The 13,494-nt window shown below is 50.4% G+C and overlaps 1 protein-coding gene and 1 long non-coding RNA gene across 4 annotated transcripts in view; one reads left to right on the forward strand and one right to left on the reverse strand.

The window, feature by feature from the left end:
* Nucleotides 1-393: 393 nt before the first annotated feature.
* FAM117A (family with sequence similarity 117 member A) overlaps nt 394-13,494 on the forward strand; it is a 105,732-nt gene continuing 92,631 nt past the window's right edge. The window contains exon 1 of one of the 2 annotated variants that reach the window (XM_078645260.1): nt 394-619. In XM_078645260.1, the coding sequence (XP_078501386.1) occupies nt 511-619 (109 nt within the window). In that variant the 5' untranslated portion in view covers nt 394-510. Of the gene's footprint in view, nt 620-2,481; nt 2,558-13,494 lie in introns of those variants that run through there. The other variant, XM_078645261.1, reaches the window with a different exon arrangement.
* Nucleotides 3,308-13,494, reverse strand: part of LOC144755891 (uncharacterized) — a 226,891-nt gene continuing 216,704 nt past the window's right edge. For both annotated transcript variants that reach the window (XR_013594990.1, XR_013594989.1), the window contains exon 4: nt 3,308-3,907. This is a non-coding gene — a long non-coding RNA (uncharacterized LOC144755891). The remainder of the gene's footprint in view (nt 3,908-13,494) is intronic.

A 13,494-nucleotide genomic window follows, 5' to 3' on the forward strand; every position in this document is an offset into this window, starting at 1 on the left:
TTACATTTTTGGAAGAAAATAACTTACTTTTACAAAATATGACATTTTAACAGATGAAATCTCAAACATTTCTAATTTAGATAAAGATTTTTAAATGATTGATATAATTAATACAATCCAGAATTCTGTTATTATAAAATATTTAACAAGTACATGTTTATGAAGTAATTTTACGCTGCTCCCTATGAGCTATCTGAGTTTTACAAAGGTGTTCGGTTTTTTCCAGAAAAATTGAGGATGTTTTTAGGGAAAGTCTCTGACGAGCCTGTCCTTCTTTAGTCTCTATCACAATGTGCTGAAAGTCCCAGCATGGCGTTACTAGTCACAGAGAGGTGAACGCCTCTATCACAAGAAAGGGGTGTGGCAGTATTTGAGTAAGGGGCGCGGCGCTTTAAGGCCACGCCTTAGCGTGCGGGTATTAAATCGGTGCCAGGGGCTTTTGTTGTTGTACGAGGGCTGGCGAAGCTGTCTTTGTGCGTAGCTGCTGGGTATTGTGTGGCCCCACTGTTCATGGCCTCGCGAGGAGGGAGCAGCGTCTGCTCGGGTACTGGCCTCCGGGCGCAGCCCCTAAGGGCCACGGTACCTTTCCAGCTTCGGGGAGCCGAAGGGGCCCGGGCAGGTAATCATAGGGGCCACATATGTTATGACGTCAAGCAGCTTCGACGAGGCTAAGATACACGGGGTTGGAGGATGGTGCCTGGTGTGGCCACATGTATTTATTTGGTGGCAGGCAGAGCATGAGAACACGCTAAAATGAGAACTAACGTAGATAATAAATGTCTGCTGTCTCTTTGTAAGTGGGGGAAGTAGAGTTTAGAGAATGTAGTGGACAGTGCGACATGAGGGCCTGGAGAGACGCGTTGCAGGTTATGAGACTGAAGAAAGGAGGTGAATAGAGGGATGCAGGTTACGAGGGACCCAAACTGAGTTGGGTCAGGGTGGGCACATAATGAGGGTCGCCAACTATGAGATAAACAAGTGATTCATCTCACTGGACATTAGGGCACAAACAGGTGGGGGACCAAGAGTTAATGGAGATAGGTAATAAAGGGTACAGGAGATTAGGTTGACCAGTTCTGAGGCCAGTTAAATGAGAGATGGCAGGACAGGACTTTAGTGTTGGAGGAAGCGTCTATCAGGGCGAGGGATACTATTACGTAATTATGTACTGGGGTAATTCAGGTATTACCTGTCCCGTGGAAAAGAAGGGGAGACGCAATTAAGAGTGTTGACATTTAAGAGTAGTTAAAATTGGTCCATAAATGAGAAAGGCAGATAAGGTAGTGACCGTTGAGGTGACCATGCAATTACTGTGAATTGATGGCAAAGAAGTAAGGAACTTGTATTCGTTTTAGAGCTTTAAATGGGCTAGAGGTTTAAATGTGGGCAACGTCTTAATAAAGCTATTGCAGGGAAATATACATTGATATATAAAAGTAATCAAGATTATTGTGCAGCAGGTGAGAATTCTAAATAGTGGTGTTAGGAATGTTTAAAATGGGTTTTATGAGAAATTGTTAGTGCATAATGTTTTACAGATTTGTGCATAATGGAATTTAGTATGTTATTATGAGTATGGGGCCCGAAAAGTGCAATGAGATCTCTTTATGCTTACGAGGAGTGACGTGTATGTGGGTAGACAGATATTACGGAGTATTGGGAGGGTATATGTACAGAGGTGCATGGACGGATGTCTGAAATATGAAGAGGCATGTATTGGGGGAGCAGGCATTTGGGTTGCGTAGCTGAGATTAGGTAATGGCAAGTGTTGACTGTGACTTATTGACTATGATGGGGGGGGGGGGCTGTTAATTGATGAGTTGCTCACAGAGCTTTCCTGAAATGGCAGCAATGTATATTTATTAAAGGGCCCTCCGATCTATGGAAAGACCATTATTAAGGGCCTCAGATAAGGAGGGCGATATATGATGCACCTGGAAAAGTGGGAAGGGGAATGCAGCAAAGATGTATTGCATCAAAGGTATTGATCCTCATTTATATGGGTTGAGTATTAGGAGTGAGAACGAGGTATGGAGGCGCCCCAGCTTTGTGCACAAAACCCATCGAAGGGCATTTGTTGGATGCAGGTGCCCAAAGACCTAGATCAATGGATATTTGGGGAGCAGAGATATGAAGGCACAGGTATTAAATGGTTCCTTCTGAAAGGGGGAAATATTGAGGCCCGTCTGATGTGGAGTGAACCCAGAGATGTAAATAACATAGGGAAAGAGTTATTTAGGACTAGTTGGCAAAATATGTAGTGGGCTTCAGAGATGTGAAGGGTTCTCATAGATGAGGAGAGCAAGTTTTGGGAGCAGGGCCATGACTTGATAAGGTTTCAAAACTGAAGGATTCTACAAATAAACAGGAACATATATTGTTGGGGCGAAGGGGTGGGATGTGAAGAAATAGGTGTTAAATAAGCACTTGAGATGTTAAGGGTAAGAGAATTTCAGATAGGCAAGTGTATGTCTGAGAAGGCTCCACAGGAATAAAATGTACTTTTTTGATGGGCTCCAGAGTTATGATGCGACAGACAGTATTGAAGAAAAGAAGGGTGAGTTGGAATTGGTCTGAATTTCTACCTCTTTCTCCCCTACAAACAACCAAAGAGTAGGAGAACAAATGTGGATTAGTGGGTATTAATCTCCAGAGATGATGCAAAGCTGCATCAGTGATATTAATTTTGAACTCTGATTTAGGTTACATAGTATTACTTTAATGTATAAACTATATAGTAACAGTCATCCTGTGTGGATATCCTCAGACATCAATTACTGGCTTAACTGAACTGTTCTCTGTGACTGGGATACATGCTCAAACCTGCTTGTGTTTCGCCACATCTAATGGTGCCACCCTTGAGTGAAACATCTGTTGTATATGGATTAATGAGTCCTCTGGCACCACATTGACTGTACTTGTAGATTTGCCTTTTATGTCGAAGCCTACTAGACAGCACAGTTGTCTAGTTTGCCGATGACATCTTGGACTTTGAGAAAGTCTCTCTTGAAATGCCTTCTGCCCGTTGCTTGCCATTAGCTTTTTGGTTTGTAACTCATAATTTCTTGCTTTTTATTTGTTTTAGACTGCCCAGCTTGAGTTTGTTCCGTCCCTTGCCCAAACCTTATTTACAGTATCCTTCCTAGTGATTGAAACAAAAGCAAAGGTGCACCACAATACAAGGAAAAATATTCCATCTGTGTTCAAGTGTGAATTCTTCAGAAGTTCTTCTTTTATTTAGATATGGTTAAAACAACTATCTTGATAAAACAGCTCACATGTTTCGTCCATACACATGGACTTCTTCAGGGCATACATGGTTGATATGCAATAGGAAATGATAACTAAGGCAATAAGTTATACAAAGTGGCTGGTGTGGTAGAGTCCTTCTCGTTTATTTTCTCAGAACATGGAAGATAAAATCACGTATATTTAAGCGAAAGGGATATAGGTCAGTTAAGTTAGACCTTCTTCACCACATGCAGTGTTCACCACATGCAGTGTTTAAACCATCCAAAATACTGTTGAATTACGTTTGTCAGAAACCCTTAATGTGGGTAAAGAACACACAAGCAGGAGATCAAGTCATGATCGGTCCTGGGTCCTCCCAATTTAACGTGGGCCCAGAAAAATGGCTGTTTGCCGTGACCGGCCTCAGTAAGCCTGGCAGTATAGTAGGAAGCGTCTCCTGTTGTATCTTGTCAGGACGAACATCCTTCCTAGTGTTCTCTTTCTGTAAACAGGCCTTTAAATCTTATTCTTATCTTGGCCCATTAGTTGTACATTCAAAGACAGAGGTCAAATGTCAGGCTCCGTTTTCGAAGGGAGCTATGGTGTTTACTTTTCTTTCTCTGACTTCATGGAGAGAGGATTTATCTGACAATCTTGCTGGTTACTGGAGGTACTTCTGAAGTTTGGTGGAAAGAAATATTTTAAAATCATCAAAACAAATCCATACACTAGGTGATAACATTCCACACAGTATGGTATGTGCGCTGTATACTTTTGTATGTAAAACTGTATTTCTATGCAAATGTAACGGTCATTTCAACTGAAGATGTGGTGTTTGTAATGGCAGTGCGCTACCTCACCATGCATACTACACTTTACTCCACTCTGCACCACTCGCACTATACCACTCCATTGTACGACACTCCACTCAGCACTATTCTACTCCATGCTACTTCAGTCTACGCCCTCCTACTCTACACCAATGCACTCTGCCCCACTCAACTCTGCACTCTACATCACTTTAGTCAAACCTAATGCACTCTAAGCCACTGCACTCTACACGACTCCACTCTATATCATTTTATTCTGCAACCCTGAACTCTATGCCCATGCACTCTGTACCACACCACTCTAATCTACCCTGCACCACTGCATGCCACTGCACTCTAACCCTGCACCACTCCACTCTACCACGCACCATTCTACTATACGCCACTTCACTCTACTCTGAAACCATCTACTCTGCCCCACTCCACTCTATGGCACTGCAATCAACGCTACTTCACTCCGCGCCACTCAACTCTGTACCACTCTATGCCACTGCACTCTACTCTACCCTCTGCACTTTATGCCACTGCACTCTACACCATTTAACTAAAAAACAATGCAACCTACGCCACTGCATTCTACGTCACTATAATCTACTCTGCAACACTCTGCCACTGCACTCTACACCCTTGTACTTTGCACCACTGCACTCTACGCTAATGCACTTTACGCCACTCTACTATTACACACTGCACTCTCTGCCACTGAACTATGTGCCACTCTACTCCTATTCAACTGTTCTCTGCCACTGAAGTCTACTATGTGCCACTCTACTCCTATTCAACTGTTCTCTATGCCACTGAAGTCTACTCTGTACTATACTCTTCTCTATGCCGCTCTACTCTGCATCACTCCACTTGACTCTGTGCCGCTCCACTGTACATCACTGCACTCTACGCCAATCCACTCTAAGCCACTTTAATCAACTCTGCATCACTGCATTCTACGATACTACTCTACGGCGCTCTACTCTATGCCGCCTCACTGTTCTCTGAAACAATCTACTGTATGCCACTGCACTCTAAGCTACTGGATTCCATTCTGCACTGTTCCACTCTGCCACTCCTTTCTAAGCCAGTGCACCCTACAAAACTTTACTCAAAACCAATACATTCTACACACCACTGCACTATATGCACTATATGCTACTCTGCAATACTCTACTGCGCTCTACACCATTGCACTCCACACCTCCGTGCCTAACTCTGCACTATTCCACTCTGTGCCAATACACTTTACTCTTCGTCACTGCACTGTACGCCACTCCAGTCTAGGCTACTCCACACTGTCCCCGTGCAGTCTTTGCCACTCCACTTTACACCATTTCACTCTACGTCATTCTACTCTAAACCACTGCACTCTATCCAACGTAATCTGCCCCACTTTACTAAAAACCAATTCACTTTACACCACTGCACTGTACTCCAACTACTCTGCATCACTGCACTCTTCGTCACTATACTCTGTAACACTTTACGCCACTCTACACCATTGCTCTCTACGTCACTTCACGGCACTCTGCTCTACTCTGTGCATCACTCCGCTGTATGCCAATGCACTCTCTACTCTGCAGAACTCTATGCCACTGCAGTATACACTATTGCACACTGCACTCTGAGACACTCTACTCTGAAAGACTGTATCGTCTGCCACTGAACTCTAAGCCACTGCACATTACTCCACTCTACACCATTGCGCTCTGTCACTGCACTCTAAGCCACTCAATTCCACTCCGCATCAATTGTATGCCACTGCTCTATACAGCACTCCACTCTGCAACCGCTGCTCACTGCACTCTATGCAACTGCACTCTGCACAACTCATCTCTAATGCACTCCAAGTCACTCTAATCTACCCCACTGCACTCCACTCAATGCCACTGCACTCCACGCTACTCTACTTTATTACTCGGCACTCTATCCTGCACCTCTTCACTCCACTCTGAAACAATCTAATGTATACTTTTTCACTCTTTACCACTCTACGCCACTGCACTCCATGCCAATCTACTCTGTACCACTGAACTTTGTGCCACTTCGCTCGATGCCATTCTACAGCACTCCACTTTGACGCTGTACTCTACTCTATGCAACTCTACAATGCTTTGTCCAACTCCCTCTATGACACCCCATGCCACTTTACTCCACTCTACGCCACGCTAGTACTCGACTCTGACACTCTATGCCACTCCGGTCTTGTCAGCTTGATGATTCCTCAGGAACCGTTTGATGCCAAAAGGGGTCCACCTCTAAATAGTACCAATCCTGAATACTATATTAGTACAGGTATTTGAGATGATCAAGCGGTGGAAGGAAAGGGTAGGGATCAGCAGGGAGGGCGATCTGGAAAGCAAACACTACTGACAAGTAGTGGTTCTCTGCAATATCCCCACTAACGTAATACTTAATTACCCTTGTAAACAATAATAATAATTCTCCATCCTAGGTGGCGGAAGAGTAAAACATCAATGCAACAATTCATCACATGGAGATAGGTTCTGAAAAGAGTAATAAGGGTAAATAGAGAGAGGGTATCGGTGCTCCACTTTATGTTGCTTCAGTTTCTTTGCCCCCACACTACTTGTTAATACCAGATATACATTACACGTCCATGTACCCACCATAAGAGAAATAAGGGTCCGCATCACAGGGGAAGAGCAGAAGGCCGCCTCTTGAACCCCCTGTTCATATAAAACAATCACCAAAATACCTCCATGTATGCATATCCCATTTTCTTCATGTGAAATCAAGGTAACCCAACTCCTCTGGTATGAAATGTTAACAAATAATGATTCCGCAAAATAAATGTCATGGCTTTTTTAGGTTTCGCCTGGCGTTTACTGCGCAAGCAGTATCGCGCAGGCGAAAACTTTTGTAAACAAGTATGGAGCTTTCTCCCGCCTTTGTCTTCCATTGGCTAGCTCCATAAATGGAGGCTAGCCATTGGAAGACAGATCTCTCCGTCATTGCCGTAGCAGATTCGTGGGCGTTCCCGCGATGTTTACTCATCCCACCCCTTTCCCTACGTCATGCGGCGGTGGGCGGTGTTTTTCTTTTTTTTCTTTTTCAAGCCATGTTTTTGTCATTTGGTTGCCTGTGGTCTCCGTGTTATGTCGTGCTTGGCTCGTGGCTGTCGTCTCCGTCTTCCGTCAAGGCCCGAGATTTAGCTTGTTGCCTCCTCTTACATTAATCACACTCAGACCTTTAGAACCTCTAAGGATATGAACTAGAAACAAAATTTGAAGAATTGAATTGCTACATTAGCTTGCTTAGGAAGAAAAACTGAAGCATTGAAAATGTTTTGCTTACGAAATCGTGACGTCGTGGCTTTAATGCGGCATGCAAGCAAAACACTCCTCCCGGCTCCGCTGTGAGCTTTGGGAGACCGCACCTTCGTCGTCGGCCGGCCCGCCGATCTGCCTGCAATAGATGCGCCGCGGCCACCATTATGAAAGATGGCAGCTCGGCGGTCGCTTCTCTACCGCCAGCGGCACGTCACAGCAGCCTCCGAGCCCCGCGCCTCCCTCTCATTGTGTCCGTGATGCCGCCCCTCTCCGCTTGCCGACACTCCAGCCCAGCCTGCCTTTTCCACACCGCAGAGGACCCTGCGAGATCTCCGCACCCACAAGAGGCAGGTGAGGGAGGGGCCGCGAGCGAAGGGGGGAATTATATGGGGGGGTGGGGGCTGTTTCGTGCTGTTCTCCGTTACTGCCAAAGTACGGGATAAACAACCGTACAGGACGGTGGCTCTTTCGTTCGGGGGCCTACTACTCATTTCTGCGAGTGTAAGTGCGCCTAGGTTCATGCGCGAGTCCGGTTTACTCGACTCTGCTGGAAATATGTAGATTACTGTGGCTCACACATCATCCCCTGTTCTTTTCCCCTTCCCCAAGGGGTGTTACAGTGTGGGGATTGATGCAAGTACGGGACACGGGGCGGGGCTAACTCTCAATGGTTATAGGTAACTTTCTAGGTTTCATGTGCTCGAGGCATCATCCTTCGTGACCACACAATGTTCAGTGCAGGCACTTGTCGACTGGATTTCTATTGAGGTGACCGGCTGCAATGCTCGTACCAGAGAGTTATCGCATTTGCTTGTGGGATTTAGTGACTAGAAATTGACAGTGGTAGAATTTCTCGATAGGTATTACTTGTGGACCACACTTATGTTTCTTATCAGACCTGATGTACTATGGTTGACAGCGCAGCATTTTTAAGCAGTGTTGGACAGGCCACATGAAGGGCCGCTCTCCCCCGGCCCAACCAGGCCCGAACCAGCCACGCAAGTACCACACACCACCATTGCACGTCCACCGTCCCCGCAGGGACCCCTACCCTCGAACCTGTTGACCGCGTAGGCCGACCCACTACCGGCCTGCGCGCCCATACTGGGCGCCATCTTGGACACTCCACCACGAGGCCGCCTGGCCCCCGATCGACCTCAACCCTGGGCCTGGCCAGGCCTCAGACATTCCGGCACCAACATCCACCCAGGAGGTGAGCGGGCTACTTGGTCAGTCAATGGGAGCAGGAGGTGTCGATGGCTCTCCCCCGCCAAGTGCCGCTCGCCCATCGCCTCCCCGGGCGCTGGCTCCACCCCCCTGCTGGGTGTCTGAACCCCCTCATCCCGGACCTCCCGACCTCCAAGTGCGAGGGTCCGGACATCAAAGCACACCAGCCCTATAACTGGGGCAGCTCCAGAACAGGAGGGCAGTTGTATCTTGGAGTCGAGAGACGCAAAGAAGAACTCATCCTTGACGGACTACTGGCGCTGCCGTAGCTCTGTCTTGTGCACCCTCGTCTTGCCTGCTGGCGCTGCCGCGGCTTTGGGAACCACCCTATCCTTCATCATCGTCGGGACCTGCTGGCGTGGCCGCGGACCGTTTGTAACCACCACCTTCATCGGGACCTGCTGGCTCTGCCGCGGACCGTCGTCTTCCTTCATCCATCTCGGGACCTGCTGGCTCCGCCGCGGCCCGTTCATCTACACCACCGAGCTCGAGGATTGAGAGCTATTTTCCATCTTTTTGGTAACAAGACTGTCCCGCTACCCTTTTCCCAAACAGAGACCAGAATAGAGGGGACCCCTGAGTCCAGACCTCCTTGTACCATTCTACCGTACTTGAAGAATTGTCTATAAAGTATCGTTGAACTTTATCATTGTGTGGTGTCCGTCTGTGGGGGGGAAGTTACTTGTCTGTACGATTCACTGGAGACGGCTCTCCCCGGAGACCTCTCCCCGTATCCTCGGCCGACCCTCCCGGTCCGTCTAACATTGGTGGCCAGCGACGGGATCCGAATCACCGCATAAACCGTACAGAGAGTAGCTCACCCCACGGCGAATCACGATGTCAACTAAAGACAGCGGATCAACGGAGAAATTCCAGATGGAGAAATTGGGCGAGTACAGCCATCGTGAACTTAAACAGTTCTGTATCGAATTAGGTATCGCTACCACCGGACTAAATACCAAAGATGACTTTAAGCAGGCCCTGGAATCTTGGGCAGAAACCGGGGCTGCCGGAACCCCCGATCAAGACATCGCAGCACAAACCCCCATGGCCCCTGAAGAACGAAGAACGGGTCTCTCGCCAGACGAGATCCAGGAACGAGAAAGAACCCGACTACACGAGCTGGAAATGGCCCGGCTCAAAATGGACGTTGAACTAAAGTTGGCCGAACAGAAAATCAACTTAGAGCACCTGCGTCTCCGAGAAGAAAGAGAGGAGAAACATAGAGCACCTGCGTCTCCGAGAAGAAAGAGAGGAGAAACAGAGACAAAGGGAGCTCGAGGAAAAGAAACTGGCATATGAACATGAGCGGAAATTAGCTGAAATCGACCTACGCAAACAGAATAAAGAAACAGGGGTGCCCGAGCAACCCCACACTCCAGGGGCAACAGAGAAGAAGGTACACATCCCCAAGGATGTCGTTCGAGAATACTTCCGAGAGGACGACATCCAGCAATGGTTTAAGGCCTATGAAATCGCTATGACTGCACACCGGATCGATAGAAGCGATTGGGGGGCCGGTCTGTGGGGGAGATTCCTCAATGAGGGCCGCGACGCCCTGCTGCAACTCCCGGACCAGCAGATGACCTCCTATGACCATATGAAAGCTGCACTCCTCACCCGCTATGGCCTCACACCCGAGATGTACCGTCAGAGGTTCCGAGACTGCACCCGCATCCCAGGTACAACTTGGGTGGACTATGTCAATTACTTTAGCCGAGCCTTCGAGGGCTGGATCAAAGGAAGCAAGGTCACAACCTACGAACAACTGTTCAATCTTATGGTATGGGAGCATCTGTCGAACAATTGCTTCATTGAACTTCGCCAGCACCTCCTCGACAGCAAGTTAACGGATCCCCGGCAGCTCGCAGCCGAAGCAGACCGGTGGGAGATCACCAGAGTGAGTCGAAATGGGTCCTCCGAACAGAACCGGAACAACAATGGTCAGCACCGTCCCCGAGGAGGTGGAGGCCAAGGACGCGGAAGAAGCAACGCTCCGGTCACCCCCACTACCAGCCCCACCCCCCCGGCCAACCGGGGCAGCACCCCAGCGCGACCGGGACATCGAGCCAATATTACCTGCCATCGATGTCAACGAGTCGGACACTATGCAAACGACCCAAACTGCCCCCAGTACCAGAGCCCAAGACCCCGCCAAGTAGCCGCTGCTGCTCTGGGGGAGGAACGGATCTCAGAGGAACAAGAAGAATATGAACAGGAACACCAAGAATGGGAGCCAGCCGCCATGGCTCTCGCCTGCCTAGGGGGGAGAGACATGGTCCCGCGGGTCCCCCTACCCGCTAATACCCAGAAGTACAGCCAATGGGTGGGCATCAATGGACGCCGGGCTGAAGCCCTTCGTGACACTGGGGCCAGTGTAACAGCCGTCCGCTGTCACCTGGTGACCCCCGAACAATACTTACCAAACATTCTCTGCCCCGTACGTTCAGCCGATAACTCAGAGAGTCTGTGTCGGATGGCCTGCGTCCCCTTCGAATGGGGAGGGGTCTCCGGCATGTTGAAGGTGACGGTCCGAGATGATGCCCCCGTAGACTGCCTCCTGGGTAATGACCTGGAAAGCTCTCCATGGGCAGCAGTCGAACGAAAAGAGCACCTGGGGATGCTGGGCGTCCCGGACTGGGCGTGCGTCACCACCCGGTCCATGACCGCCCGTGCCAACACCCGCCCAGAGGAACTCGAATGGCCGGCGCCACCGCCTCCGGTCGCCCCCGCCGAAACCACCGACCGTGACGTCCCCCCCGAACCAGCTCAACCTCCAGACCTCGCTAACCTCGACCAGTGGCCTCAAGAGGGGGGGCCCACGCAAGAACAATTTCGCCAAGAACAAAAGACCTGTCCCTCCCTCGAGGGACTCCGCCAGCAAGCGCTAGCCCAAAGCGCAGGGGATACCTCCGGAACTCACTGGGACAATGATCTGCTGTACAGTGAGCAAAGAATCGCGGAGCTGGGGGCCAGCCGAGTCCTAGTGGTACCCCTCCGTTTTAGAGACTTTCTGCTAAACCTGGCCCACGATGTCCCCCTGGCAGGACACTTGGGTCAAGACAAAACCTATAGCCGCCTGGTGACCCACTTCTTCTGGCCCAAAATGAGGGACAATGTACACCAGCATTGCCGATCTTGCCCCACGTGCCAAGCCAGTGGGAAGAGCGGCCGCAAACTGAAAGCCCCCCTGCAACCTTTTCCCGTGGTCACCACCCCGTTCGAGAGGGTCGGAATCGATATCGTAGGGCCCCTGGACCCGCGCACAAAACAAGGCCATCGATTCATCCTGGTGCTAGTGGACCACGCCACCCGCTACCCGGAGGCTGTTCCCCTGCGGACTGTGACAGCCCCGGTAGTCGGCCGGGCTCTGATGGGGATCTTCTCCCGGGTGGGCTTCCCCCGGGAGGTCGTCAGTGACAGAGGCACGAACTTATTTCGAAATATATGAAATCTCTCTGGCAACAGTGCGGGGTTACCTACCGGTTCACGACCCCCTATCACCCTCAAGGAAACGGACTCGTTGAGCGGTTCAACCGCACGCTCAAAGGGATGATCGGGGGGTTGGAAGAGCCCCTCCGTCGCCAGTGGGATGTACTGTTGCCGTGCCTTCTCTTCGCATATCGAGAGGTTCCCCAGAAGTCCCTGGGCTTCAGCCCATTTGAACTGCTATATGGACACCCCGTGCGCGGGCCGCTCAGCCTAGTTAAGGAAGGCTGGGAGATGCCCCCTCTAAAGAACCCACCAGATGTTTTCCGCTACCTCCTAACACTCCGCAACCAGACCCGGCGATTCCGAGAACTAGCAAAAGCCAACCTAGAGGCCAGTCAGGAGGACATGAAAAGGTGGTATGACCGGAATGCCTCCTCCATCGAATTTGAACCTGGGCAACAGGTATGGGTGATGTCCCCCACCGAACCCTGCGCCCTACAAGACAAGTGGACAGGGCCCTTCAAAGTGGTCGAGCGCAAGGGTCCGGCTACCTATCTCATCGACTTGGAATCTTCCCGGAACCCCCTCCGGGTCCTCCACGCTAACAGACTGAAACCGCACTTTGTACGGACAGAACTCAGCCTCCTGATGGCCACAGACAATGGGGCTGAAGAGGACTCCGAGCCCCTCCCGGACCTCCTACGAACGCGGGAGAAAGACGGTTCCGTAGATGGGGTCCGACTCTCAGAGGCCCTCACCCGAGAGCAACACCAGGAGTGCCAAGTTCTCCTGTCACAATTCGCCAGCCTGTTCTCCCTCACCCCAGGTGTCACTTCCTGGTGTACGCACGATGTGGACACGGGGGACAGCCCCCCTATCCGCCACCGGGCCTACCGCGTGCCAGATCGGGTACGGGCCTGCATCCAGGAGGAAGTAGCCAAAATGCTCACGCTCGGGGTCATCGAGCCCTCAGACAGCCCCTGGGCCAGCCCTGTAGTACTGGTCCCCAAAGCAGCTGCCCCCGGCACCACACCAGAACTCCGGTTCTGCGTCGACTACCGGGGCTTGAATGCGGTCACCAGGACAGACGCACATCCCATCCCCCGGGCAGATGAACTAATCGACCGCATGGGAGCTGCCCGCTACCTCAGTATCTTCGACCTGACGGCGGGCTACTGGCAAATCGGCCTCACACCCCGGGCACAAGAACGTTCTGCCTTTTCCACGCCCGATGGCCATTACCATTTCACAGTCATGCCCTTCGGCATGAAGAATGCCCCAGCAACGTTCCAACGGCTCGTCAATCAGGTCCTGGCGGGGCTCGAAGGATTCAGCGCCGCCTACTTAGACGACATCGCTGTATACAGCAACCAGTGGTCCGAGCACCTCCACCACCTCCGAGCAGTACTGCACGCCCTTCAGCAAGCTGGCCTCACGATCAAGGCCAGCAAATGTCAAATTGGGCAAGGGTCTGTAACCTACCTCGGGCACCA

Source organism: Lissotriton helveticus, chromosome 5_1 (genome assembly GCF_964261635.1).
Source record: "Lissotriton helveticus chromosome 5_1, aLisHel1.1, whole genome shotgun sequence".
Lineage (NCBI taxonomy): Eukaryota > Metazoa > Chordata > Amphibia > Caudata > Salamandridae > Lissotriton > Lissotriton helveticus.